Source organism: Saimiri boliviensis, chromosome 10 (genome assembly GCF_048565385.1).
Source record: "Saimiri boliviensis isolate mSaiBol1 chromosome 10, mSaiBol1.pri, whole genome shotgun sequence".
Classification (NCBI taxonomy): Eukaryota; Metazoa; Chordata; class Mammalia; order Primates; family Cebidae; genus Saimiri; species Saimiri boliviensis.
This window is the reverse complement of record NC_133458.1, coordinates 117,778,886-117,794,667: the sequence shown is the minus strand read 5'-3', so window position 1 is coordinate 117,794,667 and position 15,782 is coordinate 117,778,886. Positions and strand designations below refer to the sequence as shown.

Below are 15,782 nucleotides of genomic sequence, written 5' to 3'. Positions count from 1 at the left end.
GGTGTTTGGGTAACTCATGGGGGAGGGGTGGGAACAGGTGCAGCTGCTGCCAGGGGAGTGTGATATTAGTGGGAGACCGGGAGTGAAGCTGTGTTTCTCTCTGTAGAGAATACAGGAAATTCAGTGGCAGGAAATGAGAGGGGGCAGCTCTATCTTGTGTACCACAACCAGCCACAAGGCAAATTTCAGTGTGGTGTAGGGCAGGTCTGAATCACTGTGCCTGTCCCCAGGTGGCAGTAATAGAATCATCTTCAATTGATTTTTCAGTATCAATTTTGAGCTTCTCCTTGTGCTTGCATAAGTATCATCCTTTCCTGGACTGATTCCTGATTCCACCACAACCTTGGATGTGGAGGGGTCATGGGATAGCAGAAGACGCTGTGGAAACTTCCGCTCCTGGTGGAGGTACCAGAGGATGTATTAGACTGTACTTTGTTTAGGAAGGTCACAGGTGATTACAGCAGATGACCCACTTGGCACGGTGACTGACTTCGTTCTACCTTCTAAGTTGGAACATTTCTGACTGGCTGCAAAGGGAACAACACAAAACATAATGCAGCATTCCTTAGTATGGCACCCCTCGCAAAAGAAGAAAAAAACAAAACCCGTGAGCTTCTCCATAGGCAGCACACTCACCAGGAGGCAGGAAAGCTAGAAGCAGGGCTAGAGCCCACCCCATGCCTTCCTCTCTGGGGCCTTGGAAGGAAAGGGACCAGGGAAGTGATGCCTAGCACAGTGAGGGGAGCTGGTCTTCCTGAGTCACAGCAGAGGGAAGTGACTGAGGATGCCTCTGGGGACTCCCAAGCCTTCCTCCAGAAGGGGAGGTGCCTGGGGGGACCTGCAGAGGAGCTCCTGCCTCTTTGCTCAGGCCCGTTCTCCAGCGCCCTCCGGTGGCAGCTGAGAGCAGGCCCTCTGCAGAAGAGAGCCAGGGGCAAGGAGAGCTCAGGCCTGCAGCAGAGGGAGTGCAGACCTGGGGGAGGCAGAGCCTGGAGTTCACAGGCCCAGCCCTTGGAGGGGGCGGTGCTCCACAGGCTCACACCCTGCACTGTGGTGTTTCTGCAGGTAAAGCCGCTGCCAGGGCCTCATTCTGCCAGGAAGCTTCTGATTAAGGCCCTGAACCGCCTTCCTTTTCACATCTGCAGGGACACTGGATCAACACCCAGGGGCACACTGAGAAGGCCTGAACCTGCTTTATTAACAGGACTGAGGGTCAGGTATGTTGGTGGGTCTTGGACTCCCCTCTAAGGTAAATGGGTGTGTGGGGGTGGGGTGGGTGTTCGTGTCATCTGTGGGAGTTTGTGCGGTGTGGGGACTGTGCACAGGTGTGTGATTACCTTATTGGAGGATTTCTGTTCGTTGAAGTAAAAGTGTGAGTTTTTTTTAAGTAGTACTGGGTGCTATGTCGTGCAATATTTGAGACATACTTAAACTAAAAACTTACCACCTGAACTTCCAAATTTCCTGGGTGTTGCATATTTATTTAGCCACTGTACTCTCAGAAAGCTGACTGATATCTGCAGTGGACCTGGATTCTTAGATGGAGTTACAGACAATAAAACAAGTTCAATAAAATAATTGTGAAAATCCAGGAGTGCACACAGATTTTCGCCTCCTCTGTTGCAAATATGTTTAGACACACGTTTAAAATATGCAGAATAAGACACAGAACTATGTCCCTCTCGGTTGTTGTGTTGGCCTAGCTCAGAGAATTCAGAGTCTGCCGTCATCCCAGCTGGGAATGAGAAAGGCACGGGGCCCCAGGTGGTGTCCATCTGCCTCTGGGCCCCACGTGCAGGACATTAGGCTGCTGCAGGAGCAGCTCAAAGCTGAGCTCTCAGAGACCTTGTAGAGGAGGGAAGCTTGCCTGCCTTGGAGCCTGAATATCCTGGGTAGGGCAGAACTCTCATGGTTTAAAAATGAGAAGGGAGAGAATTGCCATCACATTAGAATGCATAGAAAATCCTTAAAACAGAAAAAGTAATAAGAAAACAAGCTCCACTGGAATGTAAAATGAACCACAAAGCTACCATGATGAAGAGAGGCCAATACTGGCACTAGAATGAAAATATTCATGGAACGCAGTGGAAAGTCCAGAAAGAGAGCCACAGGAATGTAATATTTTATCATGTCATAAAGTTGTATGCTAATATTGACAAGGAAATACTTGATTATTTAATATGTTCTCCTTTGGGAATTGACTTACCATATGGAAACACATATTCTTGTGTTGCTAACTTAAAAGTCACAAACAGAAATTTAGTTGTAATAAAACTGAAAGCAGGAAATCATTAGACTTAAACGATGATGAATTACAGACTAATTGTAGGTGACATTGGTCTCTCTGAGCCTGACATAATAGAGACCCTAGAAAAATTGATAGATTTTATTAAATTAATTTACAAAGTTCAGTTCACCATAGATGCCGCAAATAAAAGTAAATGAGAAAAAATATTTTCAACATGGTTGATAAAGGATAGCTATCTCTAAAATGGTGTATATTAATTCTTACCAACAAATAAGAAAAACTGAATACTTCAACAGAATAGGCAAAGAGTATGAAAAGGCAATTCACAAAAGAAGTATAAATGGCTTACAAAGTTGTAAAATAATGCTAGTATTCATAAAGATCAGAAAGTGCAAATTGAACAAATCTCATTTGCCAAACCCCAGGGCTTCGATTGAAATTGCTATCAATTAAAGTATATGCCTTAGGGAATGTTAGGTAACCCCTCAATTTTTCATCTACTATATTCAAGGGTCCTTTAACATGTCAATAAGGTTTCTGTGAAGACTCAATACAATATACACGTAATGTGCTTAGTAACTACCTTAAAGTCAGTACCCATATTTACCATCAGTATTGTTGTTATTACTACAGTAATTATTGTATAAAACTTCCTGATAGATCATGATATCAATATCAAATAAACATAAAATATTAACGAAATGATATGAATTTCTTTATGCATATTTCTAAAGTATGTTCACCTTTCTAAGTAAGACACAAAATCCAGACACCAGATAATCAAAGATTGATTAAAATGTATAAAAACCAATTATCAGAGCAAAAAAAAAATACGACATTCAAATAGAAACAATGCATATTGCACATATGACAAACAGAATAATGTATTTCTGTAATAGTGATAGACTTCTGAGTGAATAAGAAACAGTGAAAAAGTTCACCTGAACTGACAAAGATACTGTTACCTATAGGGTGAGAGAGAGAAAACAGAATTCTAGAATGGGAGCTAAAATCTCTACATCTATCTTGTTTTATAATTTTGACTTCAGTTTCACGTCAGTGTTCTACATATACAAATCACAACAAATTTCCAAAATATACAAATGAAAACTGAACAAATTAACCAAGTGTATCAACGCTGCCGTGAACATATGGAGAATTATTCCAGATGATTTTGTTAAAAAAGTATTCTGATTGTGTGCCCAAAAAAGAAGGGGAGAAAAAAGGAAGGAAAGGAGGAAGTGAGGAAGGGAGGAAGCATGCTAGGGAGGGCAGGGGAAGAGAGGTGTAGAAAAATAGTATGTAACCAAGAAAGCAGAGAGAGAAAAAAACGTCGGCAGAAGGGGAGAAGGTTCACCTGCACATCTAGGCCTAGTGATTTAGTGGCAATTCTAATATTGCTTATATTGTTATAGACATAAGAGGTGAGCACTGCTCTAACCTGCCATATCTGGACCATGGTTGGATACATGATTCAGTAAAAATATCCTTCCCATTTGCTGTGCAAAATATCTGGTTTCACAGCTGGACCCTAGGAGTCCCTGTATAGGAAGCAGAGTGAGTGGGCCTCCCCCGTGTCCTAGGAGAGCTGAGAAAACCTTGCTCTCAGGCCGGCTGCTTAGCTGAGGCCTGGAGATGGCAGCTTGGTGTTCAGGAAAGTCCTGCGGGAGGGGTGGGAACAGGTGCAGCTGCTGCCAGGGGAGTGTGATATTAGCAGGAGATCGGGAGTGAAGCTGTGTTTCTCTCTGTACAGAATACAGGAAATTCAGTGGCAGGAAATGAGAGGGGCAGCTCTATCTTGTGTACCACAACCAGCCACAAGGCAGATTTCAGTGTGGTGTAGGGCAGGTCTCAACCACTGTGCCTGTCCCAGGTGGCACAGTAATAGACCCCAGAATCACTTTCAATTAGATTTTGCAGTACCAATTTCCAGCTCCCCTTCAAGATTAGATAATTATCCTTCTTTCCTGGACTGATTCCTGAATTCAACACAGCCTTGGACTGGTAGGTGTCATAGTACAGAAGACGCTGTGGGGCCTTCCCCTCCTGGTGGAGGTACCAGTGGATGTATAAGGTATTTTCTCCAGGAAGATCACAGGCGATGACAGCAAATGACCCCGTACGCCCAGTGACTAAACGCCCGGTGACTGGCTTCATTCTCCCTTCCAAGTTGGAAGATATCTGACTGGCTGCAATGAAACAACACAAAATACAATGGGGCATTCCTTAGTATGGCACCCCTTACAAAGGAAGAAAACAAAACCCGTGAGCCTCTCCAAGGGCAGCGCACTCACCAGGAGGCAGCAAAGCGAGAAGCAGGGCTAGGGCCCACCCCATGCCTTCCTCTCTGGGGCCTTGGAAGGAAAGGGACCAGATGAAGAGGAGCACAAGACCCTCTCAAAACTCAGGTCCCACTCAACAAGGAAGTGATCCCTAGCACAGAAGGCAGTGGGGGAGCTGGTCTTCCAGAGTCACAGGCAGAGAGAACTAAGGATCTGTCTTTGGGGACTCCCAAGCCTTCCTCCCAGAAGGGGAGGTGCCTGGGGGGACCTGCAGAGGAGCTCCTGCCTCTCTGCTCAGGCCGGTTCTCCAGCGCCCTCCGGTGGCAGCTGAGAGCAGGCCCTCTGCAGAAGAGAGCCAGGGGCAAGGAGAGCTCAGGCCTGCAGCAGAGGGAGTGCAGACCTGGGGGAGGCAGAGCCTGGAGTTCACAGCCCCAGCCCTTGGAGGCGGCGGTGCACAGCAGGCTCACACCCTGCACTGTGGCGTTTCTGCAGGTAATGCTGATGTCAGGACCTTAGCCTGGCAGGAAGCCTCTGATTATGGCCCTGAAGAGCCTTCCTTTTTACATCTGCAAGGACAGTGTAGGCAACACCCAGGGATGCTCTGAGTAGGCCTGAACCTCTTTTATTAATAGGACTGAAAGTGAGTTATTTTGGTGAGTCTTGGACTTCCCTGTAAGATAAATGGCTGTGTGGGGGTGGGGTGGGTGTTTGTGTCATCCTGTGTGAGTTTGTGTGCTGGGGCGGTGCCCATGTATGGGATCTCTTTATTAGAGGATTTCTTTTCATTGCAGTAGAAGTGAGATTTTTTTTTTTTTTCTAAATAGTACACAGTGCCATGTCATGCAATATTTGGGACATACTTAAACTGAAAACTTGTTATTTATCAGAACTTCCAAATTTCCTGGGTATTGCCTATTTTATTTAGCAACCCTACCCTCAGAAAGTGAACTGAAATCTGTAGTGGACCTGGATTCATACATGGAGATACAGATGATAAAACAAGTCCAGTAAAATATTTGCCAGAATCCAGTAGTGCACACACAGATTTTCACCTCTCCTGTAACAATTATGTTTAGAAACATTTTTAAAACATGAATAATAAGACGGAGTACCATGTCCCTCTCGGTGGTTGTGTTGGCCTAGCTCAGAGAATTCCGTTTCTGCTGTCATCACCACTGGGAATGAGAAACACTGGGGGCTCCGGGTGGTCTCCCTCTGCCTCTGGACCACGCGTGCAGGACATGAGGCTGTTGCAGGAGCAGCTCTGAAAGCTGAGTCCTCAGAGTCCTTGTGAAGGAGGGAAGCTCACCTGCCTTGGAGCCTGGAAAATCCTGCCTGGGACAGAACTCTGATGATTCAAAAATGAGAAGGGAGAGAATTGCCATCACATTAGAAGGCATAGAAAAACCTTAAAACAAAAAAAGTAATAAGAGAAGCAAACTCCACTGGAATGTAAAATGAGCTCTAAAGCTACCGTGCTGAGGAGAGGCCGATACTGGCACTAGGATGAAAAGCTTCACGGAACACAGTGGAAAGTCCAGAAATATTACAGGAATGTAATATTTTATCATGTCCTAAAATTGTATGTTAATATCGACAAGGAAATACTTGATTATTTAATATATTCTCCTTTGGGAATTGACTTACCATATGGAAACACGTATTCTTGGGCTGCTAACTTAAAAGGTACAAATAGAGATTTAGTTGTAATGAAACTAAAAACAGGAAATCATTAGACTTAAACGATGATGAATTGGAGACTAATTATAGGTGACATTGTTCTCTCTGAGCCTCACATCGTAATAGAGACCCTAGAAAAATTGACAGATTTTGTTAAAAGTAATGTAAGTTCAGTTCACCAAATGGTGCCAAAAATAAATAACAGCAAATGACGAGAAATAATTTCAACATGTGTGATAAAGGATGATTATCTCTAAAATGGTGAATATTAATCCTCACAAACAAATAAGAAAAATTTAATACCTCAACAGAAGAATGGACAAAGAGTATTAAAAGGCAATTCACAAAAGATGTATAAATAGCCTATAAAGCTGTAAAATAATGCTAGTATTCATAAAAATAAGAAAATGCAAATTGAATGTGCAAAGCTCATTTTCTGAACCCCAGAGCTTGGATTGAAGTCACTATCAAATTAAAGCATATGACTTAGGGAATGTTAGTTAGCCCCTCAATTTCTCATCAGCTATATTCAATGATACTTAACCCATCAATAAGGTTTCTGTGAAGATTCAATAAAATATACATGTAATGTGCTTAGTACAGTAACTACCAGAAAGTCAGTACCTATATTTCCATCAGTGTTATTATTACTACAGTAACTATTGTATAAAAATTCCAGATAGATCATATCAATATCAAGTAATTAATGAAAAAAATTAACAAAATGATATGAATTTCTTTGTGCATACTTCTGAAGTATGTTCACCTTTCCAAGTAAGACACAAAATCCAGACACCAGAAAATGAAACATCGATTAAAATGTATAAAAACCGATTATCACAGCAAAAAAATATGACATTCAAATAGAAACAATGCATACTGTATATATGACAAACAAAAGATGTATTTCTGAAATAGTGATAGACTTCTGAATAAATATAAAAAAGTTCACCTGAACTGAAAAAGATATTGTTACCCATAGGTTGAGAGAGAGAAGAGGAAAGAGAATTCTAGAATGGAAGCGAAATCTCTAAATCAATCTTGTTTTATAATTTTTGGCTTCAGTTTTATGTAAATGTTCCACATATGCAAATCAAAACAACACAACAAATTTTCAAAATATATATAAAAAAAGAACAAATAAACCAGGTGTATCACAGTTGCTGTGAACATGCAGATAGTTATTCCAGATTATTTTTTTGAGTAAGTGTTCTGATTGTTTGCCCAAAAATGGAAGAAGGAGAAAGGGAAAGAGGAAGGAAGCAAAGAAGAAAGGTAGGTAGGTAGGTCAGAGTGAGGGAGGGAGGGAAGCGGGAAGCAAGCTAGGGAGACAGGTAGGGAGGGAGAGAAGTAGGTAGGGAGGAAGACAGGGAGGCAGGGGAAGGGAGGGGAACGGAGGTGTGGAAAAATAGTAAATAACTCTCCATTTCCACTCTCAATCTCCAGAGGGAGAGAATGTTCAACTGCATATATAGGCCCAGTAATTTAGTGGTAATTATGGTGTAGCTTATATTGTTATAGGCACAAGAGAAGGGCACCATTCTAAGCTGCGATCTCTAAACCATGATTAGATAAGTAATTCAGTATAAATATTCTTCGCATTTGCTGTCCAAAATAGCCGGTTTTATAGCTGGACCCTAGGAAGCGGAGTGAGTGGGCCTCCCCCGTGTCCTAGGAGAGCTGAGAAAACTTTGCTCTCAGGCAGGCTGCTTAGCTGAGGCCTGGACATGGCAGCTTGGTGTTCAGGAAAGTCCTGGGGGAGGGGTGGGAACAGGTGCAGCTGCTGCCAGGGGAGTGTGATATTAGCGGGAGACCGGGAGTGAAGCTGTGTTTCTCTCTGTACAGGATACAGGAAATTCAGTGGCAGGAAATGAGAGGGGCAGCTCTATCTTGTGTAGCAGAAGCAGCCACAAGGCAGGTTTTCAGTGTGGTGTAGGGCAGGTCTGAACCACTGTGCGTGTCCCAGGTGGCACAGTAATAGACCCCAGAATCATTTTCAATTAGATTTCCCACTCTCAATTTCCAGCTCCTGCTTGTGATTGTATAAGTATCATACTTTCCTGGACTGATTCCTGATTCCGATACCATTTTGGAGTTGTAGAGATCATAGTACAGAAGACGCTGTGGGGCCTCCCCCTCCTGGTGGAGGTACCAGTGGATGTATCTGGTATTTTCTCCAGGAAGATCACAGGTGATTACAGCAGATAACCCCGTTGTCCCGGTGACTGACTTCATTCTCCCTTCTAAGTTGGAAGAGATCTGACTCGCTACAATGAGAACAACACAGGATATAATGGGCATTCCTTAGTATGGCACCTCTCGCAAAAGAAAACAAATAAAACCCGTGAGCCTCTCCATGGGCAGCACACTCACCAGGAGGCAGCAAAGCTAGAAGCAGGGCTAGGGCCCACCCCATGCCTTCCTCTCTGGGGCCTTGGAAGGAAAGGGACCAGGGAAGTGATGCCTAGCACAGTGAGGGGAGCTGGTCTTCCTGAGTCACAGCAGAGGGAAGTGACTGAGGATGCCTTTTTGGGGACTCCCAAGCCTTCCTCCAGAAGGGGAGGTGCCTGGGGGGACCTGCAGAGGAGCTCCTGCCTCTCTGCTCAGGCCGGTTCTCCAGCGCCCTCCGGTGGCAGCTGAGAGCAGGCCCTCTGCAGAAGAGAGGCAGGGGCAAGGAGAGCTCAGGCCTGCAGCAGAGGGAGTGCAGACCTGGGTGAGGCAGAGCCTGGAGTTCACAGCCCCAGCCCTTGGAGGGGGCGGTGCAGGGCTTCTGATTAGGGCCCTGAACCGCTTTCCTTTTCATATCTGCAAGGACACTGGAGGCAACACCCAGGGACACTCTGAGAAGGCCTGAACCTGCTTTAATAACAGGAACGAGGGTCAGGTATGTTGGTGGGTTTGGATTCTCCTCCTGTATGTGATCCTATGTGTGTGTGTGTGTGTGTGCGTGTGTGTGTTTATGTGTGCATGTGTGCACGGGCACGCATGTGTGTGATCTCTTTATTAGAGGATTTCTGGCCATTGTGGTGGTAGTGTGAGTTGTTTTTTTAAAAGTAGTACAGGGTGCTATGTCACACAATATTTGGGATACACTTAAACTAAAAGCTTATTTCTTTAAACTTTCAAATATTCTGGGTATTGCATATTTTATTTAGCAAACTTACCTTCAGAAAGCAGACTGATATCTGCAGGGGACCTGGATTCACAGATGACGATATGGGTAATGAAACAAGTGCAGTAAGGAAACGGTGGAAATTCAGTAGTGCATATCCAGATTTTCGCCTCCTCTATAACCAATATGTCTAGACTCATGTTTAAAATATGCAGAATAGCTGGGCGCGGTGGCTCACGCCTGTAATCCCAGCACTTTGGGAGGCCGAGGCGGGTGGATCACGAGGTCGAGAGATCGAGACCATCCTGGTCAACATAGTGAAACCCTGTCTCTACTAAAAATACAAAAAATTAGCTGGGCATGGTGGCACGTGCCTGTAATCCCAGCTACTCAGGAGGCTGAGGCAGGAGAATTGCCCGAACCCAGGAGGCAGAGGTTGCGGTGAGCCGAGATCGCGCCATTGCGCTCCAGCCTGGGTAACAAGAGCGAAACTCCGTCTCAAAAAAAAAAAAAAAAAAAAATGCAGAATAAGATGTAGAACAATGTCCGTCTCAGTTGTTGTATTGGCTTAGCTCAGAGATTCAGTTTTTGATGTCATCATAGCTGGGAATGAGAAAGGGAGGGCCCTCCAGGTGATCTCCCTCTGCCTCTGGACACCCGTGCAGGAGATGAGGCTGCAGCAGGAGAGACTCTGAAAGCTCAGTTCTCAGGGTCCTTGTGAAGGAGGGAAGCTCACCTTCCCAAGGCTGGGGGAATCACCTGAGGTCAGGAGTTGCAGACCAGCCTGGCCAACATGGGGAAACCCCATCTCTACCAAAAATACAAACTTTAGCTGGGTGTGCTGGCATGTGCCTGTAATCCCAGCTGCTCAGGAGGCTGAGGCAGGAGAATCGCTTGAACCCAGGAGGTGGAGGTTGCAGTGAGCCGAGATTGCACTGCTGCACTCCATCCTGGGTGACAGAGTGAAACTCCATTTCAAAACTAAAAACAAAGAAAGAGAAAAAAAGAAATCTAGAATGGAATTTAAAATTGCCAAATGAATATTCTACATTATATTGATTTTAGTTCCATGTAAATATTTTACATATGCCAAACAAGTATAAAACAAAAGAAACCAACACATTTCTAAGTTTTAAAAATGAAAACGGAACGAATAAACTTAGGTGTATGAATGTTGGCATGAGCATATGGAGGTAAGTTATTTCAGCTGACTTTATTGAAAAAGTAGTCTGATTCTGTACCCAAAACTGAAAGAGAGAGAAAAGAAAGGAAGGAAGGAAAAAACAGGAAGAAGAAAGGACAGAATTAAAGAAGGAAGAAAGGAAGGGAAGGAGGGAGGGAGGGTGGAAAATAAAAGCAAGCAAGTAAATAAGAAAGGAGAGGGGAAAAAGGCGAGGGCAGGGGAAGAGAATGTTCAACTGCATATCTAGGCCAAGTGTTTTAGTGGTAATTATAGTATGACTTATATTGTTATATACCTAAAAGAGAAGCACTGCTCTCAGCTGTGATCTCTGGATACGTGATTCAGTATAAATACCCTTCCCATTTGCTGTCCAAAGTATCTCAATCACAGCTGGACCGCAGGTGTACCTGTGTGTCCCAGGAAGCAGAGTGAGTGGGCCTCCCCTGTGTCCTAGGAGAGCTGAGAAAACCTTGCTCTCAGGCCGGCTGCTTAGCTGAGGCCTGGACATGGCAGCTTGGTGTTCAGGAAAGTCCTGGGGGAGGGGTGGGAACAGGTGCAGCTGCTGCCAGGGGAGTGTGATATTAGCGGGAGATCGGGAGTGAAGCTGTGTTTCTCTCTGTACAGGATACAGGAAATTCAGTGGCAGAAAATGAGAGGGGCAGCTCTATCTTGTGTAGCAGAAGCAGCCACAAGGCAGGTTTTCAGTGTGGTGTAGGGCAGGTCTGAACCACTGTGCGTGTCCCAGGTGGCACAGTAATAGACCCCAGAATCATTTTCAATTAGATTTCGCACTCTCAATTTCCAGCTCCTGCTTGTGATTGCGTAAGTATCATACTTTCCTGGACTGATTCCTGATTCCGATACCATTTTGGAGTTGTAGAGATCATAGTACAGAAGACGCTGTGGGGCCTCCCCCTCCTGGTGGAGGTACCAGTGGATGTATCTGGTATTTTCTCCAGGAAGATCACAGGTGATTACAGCAGATGACTCAGTCCTCCCGGTGACTGACTTCATTCTCCCTTCCAAGTTGGAAGTTATCTGACTGGCTGCAATGAGAACAACACAGGATATAATGGGCATTCCTTAGTATGGCACCTCTCGCAAAAGAAAACAAATAAAACCCGTGAGCCTCTCCATAGGCAGCACACTCACCAGGAGGCAGCAAAGCTAGAAGCAGGGCTAGGGCCCACCCCATGCCTTCCTCTCTGGGGCCTTGGAAGGAAAGGGACCAGGGAAGTGATGCCTAGCACAGTGAGGGGAGCTGGTCTTCCTGAGTCACAGCAGAGGGAAGTGACTGAGGATGCCTCTGGGGACTCCCAAGCCTTCCTCCAGAAGGGGAGGTGCCTGAGGGGACCTGCAGAGGAGCTCCTGCCTCTCTGCTCAGGCCGGTTCTCCAGCGCCCTCCGGTGGCAGCTGAGAGCAGGCCCTCTGCAGAAGAGAGCCAGGGGCAAGGAGAGCTCAGGCCTGCAGCAGAGGGAGTGCAGACCTGGGAGAGGCAGAGCCTGGAGTTCACAGGCCCAGCCCTTGGAGGGGGCGGTGCACAGCAGGCTCACACCCTGCACTGTGGCGTTTCTGCAGGTAAAGCCGCTGCCAGGGCCTCATTCTGCCAGGAAGCTTCTGATTAAGGCCCTGAACCGCCTTCCTTTTCACATCTGCAGGGACACTGGATCAACACCCAGGGGCACTCTGAGAAGGCCTGAACCTGCTTTATTAACAGGACTGAGGGTCAGGTATGTTGGTGGGTCTTGGACTTCCCTCAAAGGTAAATGGGTGTGTGTGTGGGGGGTGGGGGCGGGTGTTTGTGTCATCTTGTGTGAGTTTGTGTGTGTGTTGGGGGGAGGGCGTTTGTGCACATTTGTGATCTTCTTATAAGAAGATTTCTCTTCATTCAAGTAGAAGCGTTAGATTTATTTTTTAAGTAGAACATGATGTCATGTCATCCAATATTTGGGACGTACTTAAACTAGAAGCTCATTTATCTGAACTTCCAAATTTCCCAGGTATTGCATATATCATTTAGCAAGTGTACTCTCAGAAAGCTGACTGATATCTGCAGTGGACTTACATTCCTAGATGGAGATACAGGTGATAAAACAAGTCCAGTAAAATAATTGTGAAAATTCAGTAGTGCGTTTACAGATTTTCACCTTTGCTATAACAAATACGTATAGGAACATGTTTAAAATATGCATAATAAGATGTAGAACCATGTCTCTCTCAGTTTTGTTGTCTTGACCTAGCTCAGAGAATTCAGTTTCTGCTGTTATCACAGCTGGGAACGAGAAAGGCAGGGGGCTCTGGGTGGTCTCCCTCTGCCTCTGGACCACGCGTACAGGACATGAGGCTGTTGCAGGAGCAGCTCTGAAAGCTGAGTCCTCAGAGTCCTTGTGAAGGAGGGAAGCTCACCTGCCTTGGAGCCTGGAAAATCCTGCCTGGGACAGAACTCTGATGATTCAAAAATGAGAAGGGAGAGAATTGCCATCACATTAGAAGGCATAGAAAATCCTTAAAACAAAAAAGTAATAAGAGAAGCAAACTCCACTGCATTGTAAAATGAACTCTAAAGCTACCGTGCTGAGGAGAGGCCAATACTGGCACTAGGATGAAAAGCTTCATGGAACACAGTGGAAAGTCCAGAAAGAGAGCCACAGGAATGTCATATTTTATAATGTCCCAAAATTGTATGTTAATATCCACATGGAAATTCTTGATTATTTAATACATTCTCCTTTGGAAATTGACTTACCATAGGGAAACAAATATTCTGGGTTGCTAACTTAAAAGGTACAAATAGATATTTAGTTGTAATAAAACTGAAACAGGAAGTCATTAGACTTAAACGATGATGAATTGCACACTAATTATAGGTGACATTGTTCTCCCTGAGCCTCACATCATAATAGAGACCCTAGAAAAATTGATAGATTTTATTAAAAGTAATATACAAAGTTTAGTTCACCAAAAGGTGCTGAAAATACATAAAAGCGAATAATGAGAAATATTTTCAACATATTTGATAAAGCATCAATATCTCTAAAATGGTGTGTATCAATTCTTACAAACAAATAAGGAAAAAGCAATACCTCAACAGAAGCACAGGCAAAGAGTATGAATAGGCAATTCACAAAAGAAGAAGGATAAATGGCCTATAAACTTGTAAAATAATGCTAGTATTCATCAAGATGAGAAAATGCAAATTAAATGAACAAATCTCATTTTGTGAACCCCAGAGCTTGGATTGAAATTGTGATAAATTAAAGTATATGACTTAGAGAATGTTAGTTAACCCCTCAATTTCTCATCTGCTATATTCAATGGTACTTTAACCTGTCAATAAGGTTTCTATGAAGATTCAATAAAATATACATGTTATGTGCTTAGTACAGTAACTCCCAGAGAGTCAGTACCCAATTTACCATCAGAATTATTATTACTATAGTAATTACTGTATAAAAATTCCAGATAGTTCATATCAATATCAAGTAATTAAAAATACTAACAAAATGATATGAATTTCTTTGTGCATACTTCTGAATTATATTCACCTTTCCAAGTAAGACACAAAATCCAGATGCCAGAAACTAAAACATTGATTAAAATGTATAGAAACCAATTATCAGAGCAAAAAAAAATGACATTCAAATAGAAACAATGCATACTGCACATATGACAAAGATGTATTTCTGAAATAGTGATAGACTTCTCAATAAATAAGAAAAAGTGAAAAAGTTCACCTAAATGGAAAAAGATATTGTTACCTATAGGGCAAAAGAGAGAAGAGAAAAGAGAATTCTAGAATGGAAGCAAAAATCTCTAAATCTATCTTGTTTTATAATTTTTGGCTTCAGTTCCATGTAAATGTTTTACATATGCAAATCAATAGAACACAACAAATTTCCAAAATATAAAAATGAAAACTGAACAAATAAACCAGATGTATCAATATTGCCTGAACATACAGAGAATTATTCCAGATGATTTTATTGAAAAAGTATTCTGATAGTGTGCTCAAAAAAGAGAGAGAAAAGGAAAGATGGAAGGAAGGAAAGAAGGAAGGAGGGAGGGAGGGAGGGAGGGAAGGGCAGGGAAAGGGAGGTGTACAAAAACAGCAAGCAACCAAGAAAGTAGAGAGAGGAAAAGAGGGCAGAGGGAGAGCAGGGTCAACTGCACATCTAGGCCTAGTTATTTCGTGGTAATTATAGTATTGCTTATATTGTTATAGATATAAGAGGTGAACACCACTCTCGGCTGTGATCTCTGGACCATGATTGGATACATGATTCAGTATAAACACCCTTTTCATTTGCTGTCCGAAATATCTTGTTTCACAGCTGGACCCTAGGTGTACCTGTGTGTCCTAGGAAGCAGAGTGAGTGGGCCTCCCCCGTGTCCTAGGAGAGCTGAGAAAACCTTGCTCTCAGGCAGGCTGCTTAGCTGAGGCCTGGACATGGCAGCTTGGTGTTCAGGAAAGTCCTGGGGGAGGGGTGGGAACAGGTGCAGCTGCTGCCAGGAGAGTGTGATATTAGCGGGAGACCGGGAGTGAAGCTGTGTTTCTCTCTGTACAGAATACAGGAAATTCAGTGGCAGGAAATGAGAGGGGGCAGCTCAATCTTGTGTAGCAGAAGCAGCCACAAGGCAGGTTTTCAGTGTGGTGTAGGGCAGGTCTGACTCACCGTGCCTGTCCCAGGTGGCACAGTAATAGATCCCAGAGTCACGTTGATTTAGATTTCGTAGTCTCACTTTTGAGCTCCACCTCGTGGCTTCAAGAGTATAGTACTTTCTTGAACTGACTCCTGATTCCAACACATCCCTGGAGCTGGAGAAGACATGGTACAGAAGATGCTGTGGGGCTTCCCCCTCCTGGTGGAGGTACCAGTGGATGTATAAGGAATTTTCTACAGGAAGATCACAGGTGATTACAGCAGATGACCCCGTTGTCCCAGTGACTGACTTCATTCTCACTTCCAAGTTGGAAGATATCTGACTGGCTGCAATGAGAACAACGCAAAACATAATGAGGCATTCCTTAGCCTGGCACCCCTTGCAAAAGAAGAAACAAAGTAAAATGAGACCCGTGAGCCTCTCCATGGGCAGCACACTCACCAGGAGGCAGCAAAGCTAGAAGCAGGGCTAGAGCCCACCCCATGCCTTCCTCTCTGGGGCCTTGGAAGGAAAGGGACCAGGGAAGTGATGCCTAGCACAGTGAGGGGAGCTGGTCTTCCTGAGTCACAGCAGAGGGAAGTGACTGAGGATGCCTCTTTGGGGACTCCCAAGCCTTCC

At 44.3% G+C, this 15,782-nt stretch overlaps 1 long non-coding RNA gene, 3 pseudogenes and 1 gene segment (V, D, J or C); 1 reads left to right on the top strand and 4 right to left on the bottom strand.

Moving 5' to 3' along the window:
* The first annotated feature begins 1,072 nt into the window (after positions 1 to 1,072).
* On the top strand, positions 1,073 to 6,542 carry LOC141580132 (uncharacterized). Its single transcript, XR_012512235.1, has 2 exons — positions 1,073 to 1,222; positions 5,714 to 6,542. It is a non-coding gene; the product is annotated as an uncharacterized LOC141580132 (long non-coding RNA).
* LOC120363030 (T cell receptor gamma variable 8-like) lies at positions 4,086 to 4,732 on the bottom strand. The segment is given in 2 exon segments: positions 4,086 to 4,434; positions 4,540 to 4,732. Coding segments are annotated over 2 exon segments (381 nt in total).
* Positions 6,543 to 7,691: 1,149 nt separating the features above from the next.
* LOC120363034 (T cell receptor gamma variable 8-like) lies at positions 7,692 to 8,745 on the bottom strand (annotated as a pseudogene).
* Positions 8,746 to 10,991: 2,246 nt separating this feature from the next.
* Positions 10,992 to 11,735, bottom strand: LOC120363035 (T cell receptor gamma variable 4-like; annotated as a pseudogene).
* Positions 11,736 to 14,932: 3,197 nt separating this feature from the next.
* On the bottom strand, positions 14,933 to 15,515 carry LOC120360892 (T cell receptor gamma variable 8-like; annotated as a pseudogene).
* Between the last annotated feature and the right edge of the window lie 267 nt (positions 15,516 to 15,782).